The sequence below is a fragment of the Labrus bergylta genome, chromosome 8 (assembly GCF_963930695.1).
Source record: "Labrus bergylta chromosome 8, fLabBer1.1, whole genome shotgun sequence".
Taxonomy (NCBI): Eukaryota; Metazoa; Chordata; class Actinopteri; order Labriformes; family Labridae; genus Labrus; species Labrus bergylta.
The window spans coordinates 32,034,621-32,059,259 of NC_089202.1; the positions used below are offsets into that span (position 1 = coordinate 32,034,621).

At 45.9% G+C, this 24,639-nt stretch overlaps 1 protein-coding gene across 1 annotated transcript in view; it reads right to left on the reverse strand.

Annotated features, from left to right (window-relative positions):
- The window catches only part of LOC110002257 (sodium bicarbonate cotransporter 3), a 35,570-nt gene extending 16,396 nt beyond the window's left edge, over window positions 1–19,174 (reverse strand). Inside the window, 13 exon segments of the mRNA XM_065957961.1 lie at window positions 610–805; window positions 910–938; window positions 941–1,012; window positions 1,648–1,794; window positions 1,904–1,991; window positions 2,152–2,309; window positions 9,518–9,627; window positions 10,838–11,026; window positions 12,184–12,344; window positions 12,767–12,905; window positions 13,110–13,250; window positions 13,463–13,544; window positions 18,813–19,174. Coding sequence (XP_065814033.1) covers window positions 610–805; window positions 910–938; window positions 941–1,012; window positions 1,648–1,794; window positions 1,904–1,991; window positions 2,152–2,309; window positions 9,518–9,627; window positions 10,838–11,026; window positions 12,184–12,344; window positions 12,767–12,905; window positions 13,110–13,250; window positions 13,463–13,544; window positions 18,813–18,869 — 1,569 coding nt within the window. The 5' untranslated portion in view covers window positions 18,870–19,174.
- Between the last annotated feature and the right edge of the window lie 5,465 nt (window positions 19,175–24,639).

Below are 24,639 nucleotides of genomic sequence, written 5' to 3' on the forward strand. Positions count from 1 at the left end.
AGAGAGAAAGAGCGAGAGCAGGGGAGAGAGAGAGAGAGCGAGAGAGCAGGGAGAGAGAGAGAGAGCGAGAGAGCGAGAGAGAGAGAGAGCAGGGGGAGAGAGAGGGAGAGAGAGCAAGGGGAGAGAGAGAGAGAGAGAGAGAGAGAGGGAGAGAGAGAGAGCAGGAGAGGCAAGGGGAGAGAGAGAGAGAGAGAGAGGGAGAGAGAGAGAGCAGGGGGAGAGAGAGAGCAAGGGGAGAGAGAGAGAGAGGGAGAGAGAGCAGGGGGAGAGAGAGAGCAAGGGGAGAGAGGGAGAGAGAGCAAGGGGAGAGAGAGGGAGAGGGAGAGAGAGCAAGGGGAGAGAGAGAGAGAGAGAGAGAGAGAGAGCAGGGGGAGAGAGAGCAGGGGGAGAGAGAGAGAGAGGGAGAGAGAGCAGGGGGAGAGAGAGAGCAAGGGGAGTGAGAGAGAGAGGGAGAGAGAGCAGGGGGAGAGAGAGGGAGAGAGAGAGAGAGAGAGAGAGAGAGAGAGAGAGAGGGAGAGGGAGGAGATTTTTACAGCGCTGCCAGTGACAGTAACAGTTCCTGAATGTTGTACTGTCCCTTTAAGAGGAAACCAGTTCCTGGTGGTATCATCCGGTCTCTCTGGTTCTTACTATGTTTCCTTTGGTAGCTTCGCCCAACAGACCTCCGAACGTGATGACGGGCGACATGCAGGCGCAGTACAGGAAGAGGACGGACGCCAAACACTGCAGGCTGAACGCGTCTTTGATGTCGCTCCAAAAGAACGGCGCTTTCCTCCGAACGTCGTTCACCAAACCGCCAAAGATCCTGACAGAGAAACGGAGGTCATATTTCACTCCAGAGGAAGTTACTTTCCTCAGTCTCAATCATTTGATGCAGATAAAAACAATATTTGAAAAAACATGACTTACCTTCCTGTTCTCTGCAGCTCTGGTCCGTTTGATGCTCCGCCTCCTTTATTGTGTCACAGCCGTGGGTGGAGCCATTGGGGGCAGACGCCATCTTCCTCTTCTCCTGCTCAGAGAGACAGAGAGGGTTAGAGACACAGAGGAAAGATCTCAGGTCTGAGAGAACATGGATTTATTTCATGTCAAAGATCCTCTATCTGACAGGATGCACATCAGAGATCTACTCCGTCTGACAGGATGCACATCAGAGATCTACTCCGTCTGACAGGATGCACATCAGAGATCTACTCCGTCTGACAGGATGCACAACAGAGATCTACTCCGTCTGACAGGATGCACAACAGAGATCTACTCCGTCTGACAGGATGCACAACAGAGATCTACTCCGTCTGACAGGATGCACATCAGAGATCTACTCCGTCTGACAGGATGCACAACAGAGATCTACTCCGTCTGACAGGATGCACAACAGAGATCTACTCCGTCTGACAGGATGCACATCAGAGATCTACTCCGTCTGACAGGATGCACAACAGAGATCTACTCCGTCTGACAGGATGCACAACAGAGATCTACTCCGTCTGACAGGATGCACATCAGAGATCTACTCCGTCTGACAGGATGCACATCAGAGATCTACTCCGTCTGACAGGATGCACATCAGAGATCTACTCCGTCTGACAGGATGCACAACAGAGATCTTCTCTGTTTGACAGGATGCAGGTCTCATGGTAAACTCACCTGAGACGGGACGCTCTTTGGGGGTTCGATGCGGATGGTGGGGTCCCACTCGCCTGGAGGAAGCACGGTGACCTGATCCAGGAACTCATCGATCCCTGACAGCAGGTCGTTCCGGTCCTTTGCCTTGTAGGCGACATCGTGGAAAATCTACCAGAGAGAGAAAGAGAGAGAGTGAGTGATGGAGTCCATTAACAGAATAATCAACACACCTTTAACTCCAAACTCTAAACCTGGAGCTTTGATTTTAAGTTCTCACCTCGTCGGTCATCAGAGTGGCCATGGAGCGTCCGATCTCGTGGTACTGAGGACCTTTTCCAAACGGGCCGAGCAGCAGGAAGAGAAACCTGAACGCACGAGAAGACAGAGAGTCACTGATTAATCATCAGCAGCGTCATGTAGAGAAGAAAGTTTCACCAGATATTAAAGGAAGAGCAAAAAAAAGAGCTCTGATTGAGAACAGCGTGTGTGTGTGTGTGTGTGTGTGTGTGTGTGTGTGGGGTTCACCTGGTGGGCACGGGGACCTCGGTGAGGCCGGTCAGCAGCATGGCGGGGGCGAGACGAACGAAGGCGATGATCGGTCGATCCAGGAAGTCGACTTCACCCACCAGCACGTTAGAGGCCTCTGCACCCTGAGGAATCTTCTTCATGAAGTTCATGTCCACCTGAGACACACACACACACACACACACACACTCCTTTTTAATAAAACAGCTCAGGTGAGTCACTTTGGTTTCAGGTAACCACACCGTCGTGCACCTGTTGATTTCACACAGAATTTTTTTATTTTGTTCAAGACACAAATGTCGTCGACAAATCCAGAAAAACGATAACAACAAAATCAAGACAACAGATCCAACCACAGCCTGATGATCGTTCACAAAACATCTTCACATCAAACACAGAGAACAGCTGACGCCACTGAACGACGACATGCAGCACCAAGAACAACCACAGCACAGAGAGAGCTCTCTGATTGGTCCACAGCCAGTGATTGACAGGCGAGCAGACTTACAGCGGGCCTTCTGCCGGCCGTCGGCATCAAACAAACACAGTCGCAGTCCTGCTGAAAACAACAAAACAAGTCATCGTCCAAAACACGAACACGGCGTCTCATTGGCTGATTGTCAAAGTCACATGACTAAAGAAAAAAACACCTTTTCTTTTATGAATCAAGTCACATTTCATTTTCAAAGATTTTAAATAAAAACTTTTCTATTTCAGTCTTTTTACTTTCTGAGTTCTTTCTGTAATCTGACTTGAGGTGACTTTGTTTCCTGAACACAGGGTTTCTGGGAAACCGGGTTCAAAAAATAAACACACAGAGGACTTCAGATGTCAAAGATCACTCTGATGAAGAGTTGTAATCTGCTGCATCCTTAAACCTGCAGTATGCAGCTTCCACCACCAGGGGGCTCGCAATCAAAACAAAAACAAAAGATCATGTAGAGGCTGGCGGGGAATCATGGGAGTTCTCTCCGCTACATCCCTGCAGATATAATTCAGAACAGATTGAGACGTAGCATTAGCCTGTATCCTTTAGCGGCTGCAGGAAGTCGTCTAACCCGAGTTCTGTCTCAGGTTTCATACGAATAAATCAATAAATCCATCTGACACCAAAAAGTCGCCTGCAACGAGCTGTAGACGAGATGCAGACGTCAGATTTGTGCAAAATCTGGCAACAGTGGCTCAGTCAGTAGGGACTTAGGGTTGGGAACCGGTTCAAGTCTTGATGCAGACCACAATATGGAAGCTGGTCTGGTAGCTGGAGAGGAGCCAGGGCACTTCCTGAGGACTGCAGAGAGTATATCAAATTCAGAATTCCAATAATATTGCTGATCCTCGTCAGTCGAGTCTTCTTTGGTCTCTAACAACGCTGCTCTGTTGGGGCGCTGGTGACTCAGTGGTTAGAGCGCGCGCCCCATGTATGAAGGCTGTAGTCCTCCAAGCGGGCGGCCCAGGTTCAAATCCAACCTGTTGCTCCTTTCCCGCATGTCATTCCCTACTCTCTCTGATTTCAGACTCTATCCACTGTCCTCTCTCTCTCTCTCTGGTTTCTGACTCTATCCACTGTCCTCTCTCTCTCTGGTTTCAGACTCTATCCACTGTCCTCTCTCTCTCTCTGGTTTCAGACTCTATCCACTGTCCTCTCTCTCTCTCTGGTTTCTGACTCTATCCACTGTCCTCTCTCTCTCTCTGGTTTCAGACTCTATCCACTGTCCTCTCTCTCTCTCTGGTTTCTGACTCTATCCACTGTCCTCTCTCTCTCTCTGATTTCAGACTCTATCCACTGTCCTCTCTCTCTCTCTGGTTTCAGACTCTATCCACTGTCCTCTCTCTCTCTCTGGTTTCAGACTCTATCCACTGTCCTCTCTCTCTCTCTGGTTTCAGACTCTATCCACTGTCCTCTCTCTCTGGTTTCAGACTCTATCCACTGTCCTCTCTCTCTGGTTTCTGACTCTATCCACTGTCCTCTCTCTCTCTCTGGTTTCTGACTCTATCCACTGTCCTCTCTCTCTCTCTGGTTTCAGACTCTATCCACTGTCCTCTCTCTCTCTGGTTTCAGACTCTATCCACTGTCCTCTCTCTCTCTGGTTTCAGACTCTATCCACTGTCCTCTCTCTCTCTGGTTTCAGACTCTATCCACTGTCCTCTCTCTCTCTCTGGTTTCAGACTCTATCCACTGTCCTCTCTCTCTCTCTGGTTTCAGACTCTATCCACTGTCCTCTCTCTCTCTCTCTCTCTGGTTTCAGACTCTATCCACTGTCCTCTCTCTCTCTCTCTCTGGTTTCTGACTCTATCCACTGTCCTCTCTCTCTCTCTCTGGTTTCTGACTCTATCCACTGTCCTCTCTCTCTCTCTGGTTTCAGACTCTATCCACTGTCCTCTCTCTCTCTGGTTTCAGACTCTATCCACTGTCCTCTCTCTCTCTGGTTTCAGACTCTATCCACTGTCCTCTCTCTCTGGTTTCAGACTCTATCCACTGTCCTCTCTCTCTCTCTGGTTTCTGACTCTATCCACTGTCCTCTCTCTCTCTCTGGTTTCAGACTCTATCCACTGTCCTCTCTCTCTCTCTGGTTTCTGACTCTATCCACTGTCCTCTCTCTCTCTCTGATTTCAGACTCTATCCACTGTCCTCTCTCTCTCTCTGGTTTCAGACTCTATCCACTGTCCTCTCTCTCTCTCTGGTTTCAGACTCTATCCACTGTCCTCTCTCTCTCTCTGGTTTCAGACTCTATCCACTGTCCTCTCTCTCTGGTTTCAGACTCTATCCACTGTCCTCTCTCTCTGGTTTCAGACTCTATCCACTGTCCTCTCTCTCTCTCTGGTTTCTGACTCTATCCACTGTCCTCTCTCTCTCTCTGGTTTCTGACTCTATCCACTGTCCTCTCTCTCTCTGGTTTCAGACTCTATCCACTGTCCTCTCTCTCTCTGGTTTCAGACTCTATCCACTGTCCTCTCTCTCTCTCTGGTTTCAGACTCTATCCACTGTCCTCTCTCTCTCTCTCTCTCTGGTTTCAGACTCTATCCACTGTCCTCTCTCTCTCTCTCTCTGGTTTCTGACTCTATCCACTGTCCTCTCTCTCTCTCTCTGGTTTCTGACTCTATCCACTGTCCTCTCTCTCTCTCTGGTTTCAGACTCTATCCACTGTCCTCTCTCTCTCTGGTTTCAGACTCTATCCACTGTCCTCTCTCTCTCTGGTTTCAGACTCTATCCACTGTCCTCTCTCTCTGGTTTCAGACTCTATCCACTGTCCTCTCTCTCTCTGATTTCAGACTCTATCCACTGTCCTCTCTCTCTGGTTTCAGACTCTATCCACTGTCCTCTCTCTCTCTCTCTGGTTTCTGACTCTATCCACTGTCCTCTCTCTCTCTGGTTTCTGACTCTATCCACTGTCCTCTCTCTCTCTCTGGTTTCTGACTCTATCCACTGTCCTCTCTCTCTCTGGTTTCAGACTCTATCCACTGTCCTCTCTCTCTCTCTGGTTTCAGACTCTATCCACTGTCCTCTCTCTCTCTCTGGTTTCTGACTCTATCCACTGTCCTCTCTCTCTCTCTGGTTTCTGACTCTATCCACTGTCCTCTCTCTCTCTCTGGTTTCAGACTCTATCCACTGTCCTCTCTCTCTCTCTGGTTTCTGACTCTATCCACTGTCCTCTCTCTCTCTCTGATTTCAGACTCTATCCACTGTCCTCTCTCTCTCTCTGGTTTCAGACTCTATCCACTGTCCTCTCTCTCTCTCTGGTTTCAGACTCTATCCACTGTCCTCTCTCTCTCTCTGGTTTCAGACTCTATCCACTGTCCTCTCTCTCTGGTTTCAGACTCTATCCACTGTCCTCTCTCTCTGGTTTCAGACTCTATCCACTGTCCTCTCTCTCTCTCTGGTTTCTGACTCTATCCACTGTCCTCTCTCTCTCTCTGGTTTCTGACTCTATCCACTGTCCTCTCTCTCTCTGGTTTCAGACTCTATCCACTGTCCTCTCTCTCTCTGGTTTCAGACTCTATCCACTGTCCTCTCTCTCTCTGGTTTCAGACTCTATCCACTGTCCTCTCTCTCTCTGGTTTCAGACTCTATCCACTGTCCTCTCTCTCTCTCTGGTTTCAGACTCTATCCACTGTCCTCTCTCTCTCTCTCTCTCTGGTTTCAGACTCTATCCACTGTCCTCTCTCTCTCTCTCTCTGGTTTCTGACTCTATCCACTGTCCTCTCTCTCTCTCTCTGGTTTCTGACTCTATCCACTGTCCTCTCTCTCTCTCTGGTTTCAGACTCTATCCACTGTCCTCTCTCTCTCTGGTTTCAGACTCTATCCACTGTCCTCTCTCTCTCTGGTTTCAGACTCTATCCACTGTCCTCTCTCTCTCTGATTTCAGACTCTATCCACTGTCCTCTCTCTCTGGTTTCAGACTCTATCCACTGTCCTCTCTCTCTCTCTCTGGTTTCTGACTCTATCCACTGTCCTCTCTCTCTCTGGTTTCTGACTCTATCCACTGTCCCCTCTCTCTCTGGTTTCAGACTCTATCCACTGTCCTCTCTCTCTCTGGTTTCAGACTCTATCCACTGTCCTCTCTCTCTCTGATTTCAGACTCTATCCACTGTCCTCTCTCTCTCTCTGGTTTCTGACTCTATCCACTGTCCTCTCTCTCTCTGGTTTCTGACTCTATCCACTGTCCTCTCTCTGGTTTCTGACTCTATCCACTGTCCCCTCTCTCTCTGGTTTCTGACTCTATCCAGTGTCCTCTCTCTCTCTGGTTTCTGACTCTATCCACTGTCCTCTCTGGTTTCAGACTCTATCCACTGTCCTCTCTCTCTCTGATTTCAGACTCTATCCACTGTCCTCTCTCTGGTTTCTGACTCTATCCACTGTCCCCTCTCTCTCTGATTTCAGACTCTATCCACTGTCCTCTCTCTCTCTCTGGTTTCTGACTCTATCCAGTGTCCTCTCTCTCTCTGGTTTCTGACTCTATCCACTGTCCTCTCTGGTTTCTGACTCTATCCACTGTCCTCTCTCTCTCTGATTTCAGACTCTATCCACTGTCCTCTCTCTCTCTCTGGTTTCTGACTCTATCCACTGTCCTCTCTCTCTCTGGTTTCAGACTCTATCCACTGTCCTCTCTCTCTCTCTCTGGTTTCTGACTCTATCCACTGTCCTCTCTCTGGTTTCTGACTCTATCCACTGTCCCCTCTCTCTCTGGTTTCTGACTCTATCCAGTGTCCTCTCTCTCTCTGGTTTCTGACTCTATCCACTGTCCTCTCTGGTTTCAGACTCTATCCACTGTCCTCTCTCTCTCTGATTTCAGACTCTATCCACTGTCCTCTCTCTGGTTTCAGACTCTATCCACTGTCCTCTCTCTCTGGTTTCAGACTCTATCCACTGTCCTCTCTCTCTCTCTGGTTTCAGACTCTATCCACTGTCCTCTCTCTCTGGTTTCAGACTCTATCCACTGTCCTCTCTCTCTCTCTCTGGTTTCTGACTCTATCCACTGTCCTCTCTCTCTCTCTGGTTTCTGACTCTATCCACTGTCCTCTCTCTCTCTGGTTTCAGACTCTATCCACTGTCCTCTCTCTCTCTCTGGTTTCAGACTCTATCCACTGTCCTCTCTCTCTCTCTGGTTTCAGACTCTATCCACTGTCCTCTCTCTCTCTCTGGTTTCTGACTCTATCCACTGTCCTCTCTCTCTCTCTGGTTTCTGACTCTATCCACTGTCCTCTCTCTCTCTGGTTTCAGACTCTATCCACTGTCCTCTCTCTCTCTCTGGTTTCAGACTCTATCCACTGTCCTCTCTCTCTGGTTTCTGACTCTATCCACTGTCCTCTCTCTCTCTCTGGTTTCAGACTCTATCCACTGTCCTCTCTCTCTCTCTGGTTTCAGACTCTATCCACTGTCCTCTCTCTCTCTGGTTTCAGACTCTATCCACTGTCCTCTCTCTCTCTCTGGTTTCAGACTCTATCCACTGTCCTCTCTCTCTCTGGTTTCTGACTCTATCCACTGTCCTCTCTCTCTCTGGTTTCTGACTCTATCCACTGTCCTCTCTCTCTCTCTCTGGTTTCTGACTCTATCCACTGTCCTCTCTCTCTCTCTCTGGTTTCTGACTCTATCCACTGTCCTCTCTCTCTCTCTGGTTTCTGACTCTATCCACTGTCCTCTCTCTCTGGTTTCTGACTCTATCCACTGTCCTCTCTCTCTGGTTTCTGACTCTATCCACTGTCCTCTCTCTCTGGTTTCTGACTCTATCCACTGTCCTCTCTCTCTGGTTTCTGACTCTATCCACTGTCCTCTCTCTCTCTCTGGTTTCAGACTCTATCCACTGTCCTCTCTCTCTGGTTTCTGACTCTATCCACTGTCCTCTCTCTCTGGTTTCTGACTCTATCCACTGTCCTCTCTCTCTGGTTTCTGACTCTATCCACTGTCCTCTCTCTCTGGTTTCTGACTCTATCCACTGTCCTCTCTCTCTCTCTGATTTCAGACTCTATCCACTGTCCTCTCTCTCTCTGGTTTCTGACTCTATCCACTGTCCTCTCTCTCTGGTTTCTGACTCTATCCACTGTCCTCTCTCTCTCTGGTTTCAGACTCTATCCACTGTCCTCTCTCTCTCTCTGGTTTCTGACTCTATCCACTGTCCTCTCTCTCTCTCTCTGGTTTCTGACTCTATCCACTGTCCTCTCTCTCTCTCTGATTTCAGACTCTATCCACTGTCCTGTCTCTACAATAAAGTCACAAAAATAAATCTGAATAAAAAACAACAAACACTGCTCTGCCAAATGCACATCGTCTGTGACGAGGTGTAATAACTAGAGGTGGGAAAAAAAGACATTTAAAAATCAAGATTCTTCTCTTGTAAGATTTAAACTCGATTCATAACTTCCAAAACTCGATCCAAAACTTGTTTTTATTTATTTTATTGGGGGCTAATCAGTCACTCCCTGCTAAGTGCTAAAGCTAGCTTTGTAACTCAGTAGAATGCCAAATAGAGCAACAAGAAATTCAGCCAGTCTCACAGATGACTGGAGAAGATGCTGAAGTTTGAACTAATTCATAACTAGATCCATGGATCAATGAATCCAGAATCTTTTGAATCGAGACAGATTCCCTGCCCTCATAATAACTGCAGTTACAGACAGAAACCTTTAGAGGGCGCCAAAGCCCAGTTTCCTGTGCAGAGCCTTCAGCAGGCGACGCTCTTTGTCTGCAGGATAGACGGTTCAAACATGGACCAGGTCTGAGTGATGTCACAGGTCTGAGTGATGTCACAGGTCTGAGTGATGTCACAGGTCTGAGTGATGTCACACTTCAGGTTTCTGAGGTGGGCTTTATGAAGCTCGTCGATGGCGGCCTCCATATTAGAAACAGAAACGGGCAGAGAGCAGTTTTCACCTTGCTGAAGTCCACCGTGCTGTTCTCTCGGCTGCCTCCGTTGATACGACTCTCGCCGTTCTTGTTGTTGTCGAGGTTTCCCGGAGCTGAGTGAGGGGACGCCAGCAGACCTGCAGCGACAGGAAGTGAAGTTACACTCTAAACAGAAAGACATAACAAGCTGAGGGAAGATAACATGATGCACACATCTGCTGACGTGTCAGGTGTTTACTTCATGTTCCATTTAGAGTCAAAGAGACCAGGAAGAGGGGAGGAGTTAGGGGCGGGGCTACAAGATGCTAACTACAATAGAGACTTAGCAATGTGTCTCCATCGTGTCGTCCATGTGTGGTCACTTCATCCCAAAAACAAAAACACAGACTCTCAGATTTGAAGCTTTAAAACGTTCAAACAGCCGAGTCCACCTCTCACAGACAGTCTGTGGTTTAAATGTTTATTTGTGTTTGAAGCTCAAACACTCCAATCAAACAGTTTGAGAGAAGCCTTTGTTTTAGGGGAAACTCTGGTTTACACACATTCACAAACTTCACCTGCTGTTCAGTGATGGAGGGCACCGAGGCAATACTCACCAAGTGACCTCGCACAACACCGACTTCAATACATGAAGCGGCGACCCTCAGGTTCCCAACCCGAGGTCCACACACACTGAGTTTCTGCCGCTGCTTTGGAAATGATGATGACCCCATTTAGCATCAAGCTAGTGCTAGCATTAGCAGATGACTTGGAAAAATCTGAACTGTGTGACCCTGAAGTATCCAGCTGACACTTTGTCATCGTGTTTCCTCTGCAGGTTAAACTTTAATGAAAGAAGCATCGTTAGCCGTCACGCTCTCTGACTCCTTCCTGTTTGTCTGAACTTCACAGTTTTAAACCTGTGAGCTTCAGCACATGAACACATGTAATCTCTGCTTCACTTCCTGGATCAGTGATCGTCTGAGCATCCTGGATGTTAAAACTCGCTGACTCTGCAGCTGCTGCAAGTCAGTGCTGACCCGACAGGAAGCGCACCAGACGGGGAACGTTCCTCGAGACTCACTGCGGATATTAAACGTTAATCAACAGTTTCATAGCTCCGAACAGGTGCACTCAGGTGAGAACAAACATCCAATCAGAACGCAGCTGAGATCAAATCCTCATCAGACTCTGGTAATCTCTGGTTGAGTTTTTTTTCAGGGATTTTCTGACTCCATTTCTCTCCTGAGCTGTTTTTAGATGTTGGACTCTAAATCGTAAACTCGCCCAAACCGCGAGCACCGTCAGCCACAACGATGACATCGTGCTTTAAATATCATTAACGCCCAGAGAGCGCCGTGGTCTCACCGTTGCGTTCCAGTAGATGAGGGTCCGAGTGTTTCTTGCCGATGTCAGCGAACGAGCGGACCAGCGGGATCCTGTTGCTCAGCTTCTTCTCATTCTGATGGTGATGGCGTCTCAACATGGCCTCCCTCACCTTCTCCCGACCGTCCTCCTCCAGCTGGCCTGACACCAGCATGCTGTCGATCACCATATCTACACGGGGAGAAGAGCGGTTAGCTAACACGCTACAAAGCACGGACGCAACGAGGCACCCCTCGGTGGTCCGCACATCAGAAAATAATCTGGTGTCAGTAGACGATGTTATTTGTTGTAAGGCAAGTTTATTTATGTGGCACATTTCAACAGCAAGGCAATTCAAAGTGCTTCACACAAGATATGAAAAGCATCATGACAGAGGAAAGAAAAGAAACATTAAAATAGAACATTTAAAAATATCACTGAAATTATTAAATCTGAAAATATGTTCAAAAAATAATAATTCAAATGAAATGAATTGAAATAAATAAAGTAAAACTATAAAAAGAGTTCAAAGTTACAGTGCAGAGTTAAAGTTTAAAATCTTATTAAAGCTGTTTAATGAAAGGCTGTAAACAGGTGAGTCTTCAACCTGGATTTAAAAGAGCTGAGAGTTTCAGCAGACCTGCAGTTTTCTGGGAGTTCGATCCAGATATAAGGAGCATAGAAGCTGAACGCTGCTTCTCCATGTTTGGTTCTGACTCTGGGGACAGAGAGCAGACCTGTCCCAGACCACCTGAGCGGTCTGGATGGTTCCTAATCAGTCAGGAGGTCACTGATGTATTTTGGCCCTAAACCATTAAGCGCTTTATAACCCAGCACCATGATTTTAAAGTCTATTCTCTGACAGACTGGGAGCCAGTGTAAAGACCTCAGAACTGGACTGATGTGATCCATTTTCTTGGTTTAGGTGAGGACTCTAGCAGCAGCGTTCTGGATCAGCTGCAGTTGTCTGACTGATGTTTTAGGCAGACCTGTAAAGACACTGTTGCAGTAATCAAGACGACTGAAGATAAAAGCATGGACACATTTTTCCAGGTCCTGCTGGGACATAAGTCCTCTAATTCTTGATGTGTTCTTCAGGTGATAGTAGGCTGATTTTGTAATTGTCTTAATGTGGCTTTTGAAATTGAGGTCTGAGTCCATCACTACTCCCAGATTTCTTGCCTGGTTTGTGGTTTTAAGTCTTACTGACTGAAGCTGATTGCTGACTCGTAGTCGCTCCAACTTTGCTCCAAAAACAACAACCTCAGTTTTGTCTAAATTCCCCCAAAAAAATCACCAATATATTGATTCATTACAAACACCGTGAATACATTAAAAACCGCATTGACCTGCGATCTCCTCGATTGTGTTGGCTCTCATGTCGAGCAGCACGGTGCCGTTCAGGATGCACGACCGCAGCTCGAAGAGACTGTGGAGCGACAGCGTGGCCACGTACGGTTTACTCCATCGCTCACCTCCGTCCTCCACGTCCTCCTCAAACTTCAGCCACCTGAAACACAACGACCACGGGTCACACCTCACAGACTCAGCAGGATTATCACTAAAACAGGAGTTCTCTGTTTTGTTGCAGGTCGTTTTTCAAAATAAAAGCATCATTTCTAATGTAGTAAAACAGCGTGCAATAAAGTATTAAGGGAAAAAAAAAGCATAATTTCTTCTTCCTGATTCCACCGAGCTGCTCGGATCAGTTTGAGTCCTGAAATGTTTGAGGCATGAAAAGACGTGTGTTCTGATCCCCGTCAGTCCCACAGGAGTTATGAAGGACTCCTGAATAAAAACAGGTTAATCCGACTCACCGAGCGAGGGATGAGCTATGTAAACAAAGTGAAGTTATTACAAACAGAAGACAAAGATGTGACTGAGGCCTTTAATCCTCAACAATCTGAATGTAAACAAAGAGTGTGTCCTCACCTGGCGGTCTCCTTCCACTCTGTGAAGTCTCCATCCCTGAAGGCGAGCTCGTCCAGCTCGGTGAAGAGGTCGTGGGGGACGTGCTCCTCGTCTCCGTCCTCCGTCCCGAGGATGAACTGGACTCTCTGAGACGGCGTGTCTGCAGGGACAGAATCACATCAATCTTTTATTTTGACTTGTTTTTTATTTCAGTTTCAGCTCGTTGAACCTCCAGGTAAAAATATGAGTTAAGATTAACCGAGTTCAAAAGAGGCGCCGATGAAATTGTAAATATGGATCAGCTGCTTCTATCAGTAACTCGGGTTGATGTCATCACGCACACACTGAGGAGAGCGATACAAACCGTTTGAGGGCGACTCTCGGCCGTCCTCCCGGTCCTCCCGGTCCCGTCGTTTGCGGTGATGTCGGTGTCCTCGGTGGCGGTGCCGTCTTCGACTCTGTCGGCCCAGAGGGACGTGCACGCCGACGTACACGGCCCTGTGACCTGGAGGGAAGTGAACACACATTACCAGGTAAACTTTATGAAATCCATTTATTAAAAGAAGTCAAAACAAAACAGAAGCTTACACAAAGACGACTGAAGTAACATGAGACGTTTTTATTTTTTAACATGGGATAATTAAGGATGAAAAAAAGGCCTTTAGGCCGGGTTCATTCAAGTCATCTTGGATGAATCTGGTGCTAACAGAGACTCACTCTCCAGTTCCTCCTTCTCAAAGTTGGTGTTGAGGGTGGAGCTGGTCTTCCCCTGGTCGAGCACGGCCTCCTCATCGTTTCCCTGTAGAACAAACAGAAAGGTCTTCTTATTGGTCAGGAAGCAGCTTTCAGATTTATTAAATTAACATATTTGTATTTATCACAGAAGCTGACCTCTTCTGTTTCCTTTTAAATATTTTAAATCATTTTTATGTTTTCATGGATGTCAGGCTTCACTTTCCCTCCCTGACTCTTCCTGCACACATCTCGTTCACTCTTTCATCGACCACATTAATGTACGGTATCTTCCTCCTGTTAAAACTTTATCTACATCGAGCTCTGCAGCTCTCTGGCCCCGCCCACATCCACAACATGATGTCACGGCTGATGTAAACAGGAAGTGCTCTGACAGCTGGAGGAGACAGACAGACAGAAAAACAAACAAGATGGAGGAAATATGATCTCAGTGTCTATCGTGTACAGACACACACATGACAACACACAAAGTGAGATATGTGTGAAACAGGAAGTGCTACTACATGCTGGTTGGTTGTTACTCTGCTGTGACTGTGAGCTCAAAGGCCCACACTCTCTCTCTCTCTCTCTCTCTCTCTCTCTCTCTCTCTCTCTCTCTCTCTCTCTCTCTCTCTCTCTCTCTCTGAGCGTTCAGAAGGAACAGAACAAGTCGATACTGGATAATTAAATGAAGAACGTGACACTTTCTGATCCAGTACATGAGCTCCAGCATGTTAGGCCACGCCTCCTCCATACTGAAGCCTCCAGAGACACACCTCCAACCCCCCCCCCACTCACTTTCACATGAAGGAGTTATCAATTAAAACGCATCATAATTAAACACCAAGAGGTGGACAAACTGTCCTCTGCTCGAGCTGCGATCCCGTGTGCTGCATTGTTGTTAGCATGCTAATGTTAGCGCTCTTCAGTCAGCTCGTAGCTTCACATTGTTGTGTTAGCGTGCTAATGTTAGCGCTCTTTAGTCAGCTCGTAGCTTCACATTGTTGTGTTAGCATGCTAATGTTAGCGCTCTTCAGTCAGCTCGTAGCTTCACATTGTTGTGTTAGCGTGCTAATGTTAGCGCTCTTCAGTCAGCTCGTAGCTTCACATTGTTGTGTTAGCGTGCTAATGTTAGCGCTCTTCAGTCAGCTCGTAGCTTCACATTGTTGTGTTAGCGTGCTAATGTTAGCGCTCTTTAGTCAGCTCGTAGCTTCACATTGTTGTGTTAGCGTGCTAATGTTAGCGCTCTTTAGTCAGCTCGTAGCTTCACATTGTTGTGTTAGCATGCTAATGTTAGCGCTCTTCAGTCAGCTCGTAGCTTCACATTGTTGTGTTAGCGTGCTAATGTTAGCGCTCTTCAGTCAGCTCGTAGCTTCACATTGTTGTGTTAGCGTGCTAATGTTAGCGCTCTTTAGTCAGCTCGTAGCTTCACGTTGTTGTGTTAGCATGCTAATGTTAGCGCTCTTTAGTCAGCTCGTAGCTTCACGTTGTTGTGTTAGCATGCTAATGTTAGCGCTCTTCAGTCAGCTTGTAGCTTCACATTGTTGTGTTAGCATGCTAATGTTAGCGCTCTTCAGTCAGCTCGTAGCTTCACGTTGTTGTGTTAGCATGCTAATGTTAGCGCTCTTTAGTCAGCTCGTAGCTTCACGTTGTTGTGTTAGCATGCTAATGTTAGCGCTCTTTAGTCAGCTCGTAGCTTCACATTGTTGTGTTGGCATGCTAATGTTAGCACTCTTCAGTCAGCTTGTAGCTTCACATTGTTGTGTTAGCATGCTAATGTTAGCGCTCTTCAGTCAGCTCGTAGCTTCACGTTGTTGTGTTAGCATGCTAATGTTAGCGCTCTTTAGTCAGCTCGTAGCTTCACGTTGTTGTGTTAGCATGCTAATGTTAGCGCTCTTCAGTCAGCTCGTAGCTTCACGTTGTTGTGTTAGCATGCTAATGTTAGCGCTCTTTAGTTAGCTCGTAGCTTCACATTGTTGTGTTAGCATGCTAATGTTAGCGCTCTGTAGTCAGCTCGTAGCTTCACATTGTTGTGTTAGCATGCTAATGTTAGCGCTCTTCAGTCAGCTCGTAGCTTCACATTGTTGTGTTAGCATGCTAATGTTAGCGCTCTTCAGTCAGCTCGTAGCTTCACATTGTTGTGTTAGCATGCTAATGTTAGCGCTCTTTAGTCAGCTCGTAGCTTCACATTGTTGTGTTAGCATGCTAATGTTAGCGCTCTTTAGTTAGCTCGTAGCTTAGCATTTCATGTAAACTGACACAGAATGAGCGTGATCTAAAAACTCTTACTAACATCCAAATAATCAGTGAGTATGTTCTTCTTCTTCTCTCTAGTTCTTGACTAAAACAGCTTTTATACACAAGGGGAGGAGCCGGCCGTCCCGTCCATGTAAACACGGCTCTGACAACAACACAGCCAGCGGGACTCGAGCTTCTCCCTCATTGTAGACAGTCAGGACTCAGAGACACATTTACACAGGACACACTTCATGATTTATTGATGTGGAATACTTCTCTGGTCAAAACAAGTAAGAAGGAGAACATACTGACTGCTGCATGTTTCCTTAATGTGTGATGAGAGAAGTTTCCAGAGGACTAAACTGTGTAACCACAGTTATGAGTTAAAGATAAACAACAGATGCCTCTCTGTGATAAAAACTTACACGGTGTGTATTTGAATAAAAAAGTCTCTCTCTCTCTCTCTCGTGTGGGTTCACTTACTCTCCACCTATCATCGAGCTGTTTCCTGTTTAACTCATTTCCTTAAATGTTTCGTGATGAGGTCCAACACGTCCCTCATGTTGAGTTTAAAGACCCTCTGTGTGCACTCATTACCACCAAACACAACCTGTGACTTGTTCTGATTACACACTCTGAGAAGTCACACAGATCTGACCTGAAGTCCAACACGCCCAAATATTGTGCCATTTCTTCTTTTGAATTTCCAAACGTTGCAGGTTAACGCCTGCACACAGTCGAAATCTCGTATTAAAAATCTCTCTCTCTCTCAAAAACAAGTCTTTAACCTGTTTCTGTACCAATACGTTTCCCATGTATTTGTGCAAATCGACCGTCTCTTTGGCTGAAAGGGATTGTGTTTAAGCTTTGGTAAGTTTCTACCCTCAGGCATCAGTTTAATTTAAAACCCTCTGAAGTCACTAAGGACAAACATGTCCACTTCCAAAAAACTGCTATAAAAAAAGAACAGATTGATATTTTTTTCTACTTTTATCTGTATAAATCTCTTAAATAACTTCAGCCCTGCTCAAAAAGAATCATGTAATCAAACTGGCATTTAAAGGGTTAAATTCCTAAAACTGATTGAATGTTTGATAGTTTTGAGCAGCGCTGAAGTTGTTTAAGAGATTTATGCAGAGAAATATCAATCTGTTCTATTTTTATATCAGTATTTTGTAAGTGGACATTTTTGTCCTTAGTGACTTCAGAGGGTTGTAAACATGTTTCAGTGTTCTATTGATCTTTTTAAAAACATTAAAATGTTCATTCCAAAATGTGTCAAGAGACAAACTTTCTTATAAAACATGTGTGTACTAACAGACAAAATGATGGACAGATGAAGAGGAGACATTTGACCAAATGGACTAAAATGTCCATAATGATGGAAGAGGGTTAAAAACAAGTGGTGGCAAAAAGTATTGAAGATGGGGGGCCATAGTAGTGTGGTGGTGGGTGCGTGCACCCCATGTACCGAGACTGGGGCGGCAGTAGCTCAATCTGTAGGTACAAGTCTCGCTGTGGACCGTAGTATGGAAGTTTGTTTGGTAGCTGGAGAGGTGCCAGGGGACTTTCTGAGAACTGCTGAGGAGGTGCTCCTGAGCAAGGCATCAAATCCCCAACCTTAACAGCTTTGTGTCTGAGAAGCATGTCTCTAATAACACTTTAAAAGAAGAATTTCCCTCAGGGATTAATAAAGTATGAAAAAATAAAAACCACTGGTGGCAGTGGTTTGTGCACGTGCCCCACGTATGGAGGCTATGGTCTTCCAAGCGGGCGGCCCAGGTTCAAATCCAGCCAATGGCTACTTTCCCGCATGTCATTCCCTACTCTCTCTGTCCTATCTCTATATTAAAGGCACAAAAAGCCAAAAAATAAATCTTAAAAAAAAAAAAAAAAAAAGAGTGCTCCAAGCGGGCGGCCCGGGTCTGGGTTCAGCCTGTGTCTCCTTTCCTGCTTGTCGTTCCTCATCCTCTCTCTCTCTCTGTCCACTGTCTCCTCTCTCACTAATAATAAAGAGCCCCAAAAATAAACCTTGAAAAAAACTAAGTATGGAAGATGTTGTTGACCTCGCCTAGTTGCCAACGTCTTTGTGCAAGTCACACAACCTTGTCTCTCTCTCTTTGGTCAAAATGATGACTGAAGATCTGTAGGTTATTTTTGATTAAGTTTTGGTACTTTTTGTTTCCATTAATCATTAAAATAACAGAGGCTGGGGCGCCCGATAGCCTAGTGGTTATACGTCTCGCTCCATGTATGGAGGCAATAATCCTCGTCGCAGCGGGCGTGGGTTTGAATCTAGCCATGGTCATCCCCCCCACGCTCGTGCGGGGGTTAGCCCTCCAAGTTTCCTGCTTGTCATTCTCTCTCTATCCCACGTTTCTGACTCTGTCCACTGTCCTCTGTCTCAGGCATAAAAATCCAAAAATAAACCATCAGTCAATAAAATAACAAAGACTGGGGCTCTGGGTAGCCTACTGGTTATTCCCCGGAGGAAACAGTCCTCCTTTGCGGTTGCCAGTGCAGCGGCTGGGTTCGAATCCAGCCTCGGCCCTTTACTGTGTATCTCTCTCCTCCCTATGTTTCCTCTCTCTCTTCACCTGTGCTTTCCAACAAACAAAGATTGTGGTTCTTTTTTTTGTTTTTTTAAAAGGTGGTGGGGCACTGGTGCATCAGTGGTTTGGTACGACCCATGTATGGAAGCTGTAGTCTTCCAAGTGGGCGGCCCAGGTTCAAATCCAACCTGTGGCTCCCTTCCTGCAGGTTGTTCCCCTCTCTCTCTCTCTATCCACTGTCCTATCTCTCTAATAAAAAGGCCCAAAAAGCCCAAAAATAAACCTTTAAAAAAAAAAACGAAAAGTTGAAAAAGTATTGTCAAAGTATTGGTGCAATCTCTCCCTCTTTTGCCATGGGGTTAAAAAAGTGACAATCTGTTTTTTAAGTTTTAGTACATGATATAATAATAATAAGAATAATAATATAAAAAATGCAGAGTGCAGGGTTTTCAAATATGTGGTATCTACAAGTACCCAAAGTTTACCAGAGTGTAAACCTCACACAGTCAGTCTTAAAGAGTGAGACACGAACAGCAGATACTCACCAGGGACACGGCTCTGGAAACTCTCAGACTGACAATATCTCCCCAAAAGTCTCCCATTGCTGCTCTTTCCAAAACACACTCGATCGAGTCAAACAAACTCTCCTCTGGAACCAGAAACACTCTGCAGGAGGAACTGAGAAAACAAAGAAACCCCTCAGGCAGCGACCTCCTCGCAGTGTGAAAATCCAGCCGCTGTGACAGGAAGTGAGTACGGGCAGCAGCGGCGCGTGGGTCTGCGAGTCGTCCAGGTTGAGATGTCAATACAGCTGTAGAGACTCGGCAAAGACTTGTGTATTTATAGCCGAGAACGAGGGAGAGAGAGAGAGAGAGAGAGAGCTGCTTCAGTGAGCGAGCAGTCAGCCTGAAGTCTGCAAACACAGCAGGAAAACACACACACACACACACACACACACACACACACACACACACACACACACACACACACGGGGGCGGGGCTTCAAAGAACAAGTCACACAGAGCAGGAAAAAAGAAGTGAGACAACCAAGAGGTACTTTCACAACAACTACTGTACTCAGTTCATCTGTCAATATGTCGAGTCCCAAGTCCATCCAAACAAGTCCCAAGTCCAAACCAATGAGTCTGAAATCAAATAGAAAGTCAATAAAGGACAACACCTTCAAAAGGGACAGTGAAGCCTAAAGCATATACCAACATGCTAACAACAAGTCAGAAGTCAAGTCCATCCAAACAAGTCCCAACTCAATACCAATGAGTCCTAAAATCATATTGAAAGTCAATTAAGGACAATACCGTAAAAAGGGACAGTCAAACCTAGAGACAAAAACCAAGTCACAAGTCAAGTCCCAAGTCATGACAAACAAGTTTAAGTCTTTAGTCCCAAGTCAAAACCAACAGGTCCGCATTCAAGTCCAAAGTCAAGACGAGCATGCCCAAAGTCAGGCTCTGAATAAACAAAAAGAAGTCAAGGCCATCATTAAGTCAAGACCAGTAAATCTCAAGTCAAATCTCAAGACAAGTCCAAGTCTAGTCCCGAGTCAAGACCTGTAAGTCTCAAGTGAAAAGCAAGACCTAAGATTAATAAGTCAAAGGTCTAGTCCCAAGTCCAGACCACCAGATGCAAAGAAATCTCTCTTTTAAAGTTTCTGACTGAAGTCCTCTGAGCTCCCACGTTTCTCTGCATGATATAATTTGTTTTGGTGTTTTTGTATCTGTGAACAATAAAGTGTTTTACTGCAGCAGAACTCTGGAAACCCTCGCCTCCCCCGTGAGCCTCACAGGTAACGTCAGCTCATTCTCAGGAATTCTAATAAGAATCAACAACAAGCTTCAACACGAGCATAGAGTGTAAATACAAAAGAAGGAGAGACGAGGATCTACATTTCCTCTTCTGTTTCAGCGACCACACGACCACAGACACCCTGACATCAAACAACCACCGACCTCGACTCAAAACAGGAACAAAAAAGACTTTTAAAGGTCACCTCCCCAATATTCTGGATTTCCCAACTTCCTGTCTCATCAGAAGCTGAGAGGACGATCAAGCCTCCTGATATCTTCATGAACACAGGCTGAACGTATGAGAAGGCGTTGTGAAGCGTCTCTGCTGCGAGTTATCGACGGAGGGGTTTTTTTTCCGGGCAGAAAAGCGCTGACTGTGCGCTCAGGACCACTCGAGTAACGGCCGCTGTATGAGCGACACTGCTCCGTTACTTTTTACTGCATGCTTTATATTTGAGATCGTTTATTTCCTGATCAGACGCAGAGCGAGGAGGATGTGGGTACGAGACACGACCTGTAGGAGACTAAACTACGAGGAACATAATAATGTAACATGTGGAAAAGAGCGGCGGTGATGCAAACATCGCCTTTCTGAAAAGTTAAAAGATTTTCAACTTGAGCGCTCAGAGCGGCCGCAGGAAAAAGGCGGAGCGCTCAGAAGAAAGGTGCAGGTCACTGTGCTTTTTCTCCAGGCGCTCTCTACTCATTTAAAACAATTGGAAAAAGACGCTGGCGCTCAGATCCAAACGCCAGGTGGACACGATGCCCGAGTGCGAGTGTCAGCAATATTTTCTGCATCTTCATTGTTCCGACTGCTCTCACAGCCTTCTGCAAAGATACTTCACATATGTTTGGTAAAACATGTCAACATGACCACGCCCCCTTCCCGAGAGGGGGCGTGGTCAGACACAGCTTATTTACATATTTAAAGGTACAGACACAGAAACAGCCTGTTCTGAGCAGGGCTGAAATAGAGGGGTTTATAGACATAATCAAATACAGGATCAGAGTGGATTTAGAACAAGAAACTTCACACACATGTTTTGAGGAGCTCTGAGACTTATTTAAACTGAAGAAGAAGAAGAGGAGAATATGTGACCTTTAACAGATACACTTTTCTGTGCGCACGTTAAAGTCAGGGTTGGTCATTTCCTCCAGAAACACTTCTTAATAACTCATGTTCTCTGAAAAAGGAACAAAGAAAATCCATCATCTGTATCAGTTTGTAAGTCTGTAAAAACTTCAACCAATGTCTGCAACAAGGTACCAATCTGATGAACCAATCACACGCCTCCCTGTCACCCCTGGCGTGCACGAGCCCACACTCAAAGCAATGAGCTGAGGTCCACTTCTGGAGAGACGGCGCTCTGCGCATGTGAGTGAGGGGGCGTGGCTTTAGAGGGAGCAAAGAAGGGGGGGGGGGGGGGGGGCAGACAGAGCACAGAGGGAATGCTACTTTCAAAATCATGCTAGTTTTTGAAAGCTACCAACTCTGCCTTTAAAGTACTGAGGAGGAAGAGGAGTCGTGCAGGGTTCAGTGCGAAGAGACGATCAGATGGTTATTGTGATCTCATGTGGACCTCTTTAGTCCGGTCTGATGGTCAACATGTTTAAAAGAAATCTAAAAAAAATACAAACCTCAAAGTGGAAAACAGATCTGAAACAAAGATCAGCGCAGACTTCCAGAGGAAGCATCACAGCTTACAACCGACAACAGAGATTGTTGTCAAGGCAACAATAATGATTCTTTATTATGATGGACGCAGAACAACGAGGAGATATTTAAGGTCGTATGAGGAGCTGCAGGTCTCCTCCTCTGAGTCCGGGTCCGCCTGCTGCTGCCGTCAGAGCTTCACTATCACAATGTGACCAAATGAACACACTTCATGTGAGATCAAAGCAGCCGACGCACAAATCAGTTTTATTAACCCCCGGAGCTGTTGGAGCTGAGGACAATCACGCCATTCATCAGGAGGGAAACAGGAAGCAGTGCATGCTGGGAGAGGCTTTGTGTTTAGCGTTTGGCTCAGAGGCACTGCTGCAGAGACGTGAGGGTTTGAACCATAGACTGTAAAAATAATGGACGGGACAAGGAGTGAAAGTAAACAGGAATGCAGAAATGTTCTGCATTGGCTTCCACACACGACCAATTCAACAAGTTGATCATATTGACAAAACCTGACAAACATTGAGGTGACTGTGACGGTGTCTGTATTTATCACCTTTGAAAGGAAGGTGTTAATGCAGGAGACCAGTGTTACACACAACATGCTGCTGTTATTGTAGTCAGGAGGAGACAGAGGCTCAATCAAAGAAGACATAAAGATCACGTTTTCCCCCACACATGTTAATATGTTTTAAATGTCATGCATTTATTTTTGATTTCGCTTCAATAATCGTTAACGAAGAGAAACAGCAGGATTAAACTACAGGCTGTTGTTGTGTTAGCCAAAGAAAACTGAACATTCACAGCCTCTGTATTCAAAACAATTTCAACATCAACATTTATGTCTTCATATTTCCCTCTTTTGGTCAACATTATATTTTAAACTGGGATTTCTCCTCCCTCTAAAGCTGCTGATACTCTGTAGGATGCTTTGATTGGGGCACCTCATCAATAAAATACTATTTTATACTTTATAAGCAGTTTGCCACCACACTGCACTTTTACTCTCCAAAGGCATATGAGTATGTGTGTGACAACTTTAACAAAGCTTTAGCACACAGTCACACCATCCACACAGCTGATCCAGGATTTACTGTAGCATCTTCTACAGCACTGAAAGGTCATGTACAGGCAAACAGAGAGAAGGGAAAAGAAACAATCTGTGCTCTCAAATAACAAAGCAGTCTCAAACCTTTTTGAGGAATTACAGCTAATTTTGTTTTACTTTGCATACAGTACATCCTCTGATAAATACAGTGAAGTACTTTGATTGAGTTTCTGTGGTGTTCCTGTAGGTGACCATGATGCAGCCAGACTGAAGCAGCAGCTTGTGAAGGTGGACGCCATCATCTTGTCTTTGCAGTGCTGATTCTGAAGAGAACGCCTTCACATAGGACTCAAAGGTCAGACACACACACACACACACACACACACACACACACACACACACACACACACACACACACACACACACACACACACACACACACACACACACACACACACACACACACACACACACACACACACACACACACACACACACACACACACACACACAGTCTGTAAACATGGAAAAACACACCGACAGCCAAGAAAAGAAAGACAAAATCTCGTAAAAAGCTGTTAGTCATGTTTCTTTTCTTAACAGCTGATTCAGAGTCATTGTGTTAAAGAGTTAATGAAAGGCATTCTGGGTAATGTAGGAAATCACAATCTTACATTTCCATCTGTGTTTCAAGCTAAATATGTGCCTCTGTCTGTGTTTTATTCAGCTGCTGCGCCCCGACACTAAACAGCGTTTACACGGGCTGCAGTGGTGGAGGATCATGGGATACGTCAGGCCGGCAGGCAGCCTCCACATGACACACACAAACACACACACACGGCTGTGTCCGGACCTTCAAGGCATCGCACACATATCCACTTTGAGCAGTAATTCAACAGTCTGCTCTCAGAGAAACTCTTGAGCCAATCAGAGCTGTTGTGGGCGGGGCTTAAGGTAAAAGGACTAAGATTCTTCAAACCGTACAGAGGTGGGATTTAAAGAGATCATCATAAATGTCTCATATCCATGTGAAACATAATCTGAACAACACGGCGCTTTAACACTGAACTAACCACAGACAACAACGCAGCAGCCAGTATGTCCTCCTCCTAACTTTACATTCTGCACCTGAATGATCTGGAGGCGTTTTGGACGCCCCTCAGTTTGTCAGATATGAGAGCAGTTATCAGGTCAACAGGTGTTGCAGTGATGGAAGCGGTCAAGAGAAGTGGTTCAGATAGAAGTGATTGTACCCGACCTAAAAAGCCTCTGCATGTTTCTAATAAGCTCCACGAGCAGAAACGTGCTCAAACTAGGATCAATATTGGAGATGCTTTTGAAAAATGGAGAGAGGTTAGAACACAGAAAGGTTTACAGACCCATGCAGAGCTGGATAAACACTGAAGCTTCAGAGTCCACCACATGGTGACCTGAGTGAGGGGGGGGGGGACAGCTCTCTATGATGTTTAGACTGCAGTACCCATTTTAAACACCAGGGGGGCAGCGTTACATACTGCTGCTTTAACTTGATTCTAAACACAGAGCAGTGTGTCCTGCTCTAATCTGGTAGTTAAATCAAACGGTTTCCATTCTCTCCTCTGTGCTCAGGTGTTCTTTTCTCCGTTTGTCTTTCCTGTTTACTTTCAGCAGCTTATCTCACCTGCACACATTTGCATTTTTCTGTTTTCACACTCTTATCCAGACACAGACAATATTATCTAAATGTGGCACCTTTAAAAGCTGATACTGCTCTGACTGTTTGAACACAGGTGAAAAAAACACGTGGAACCACAAACAACGCACACACACCTGAACAGGAAGTGTTCAGTTCAACAGCCTGCAGGTTTCAATAA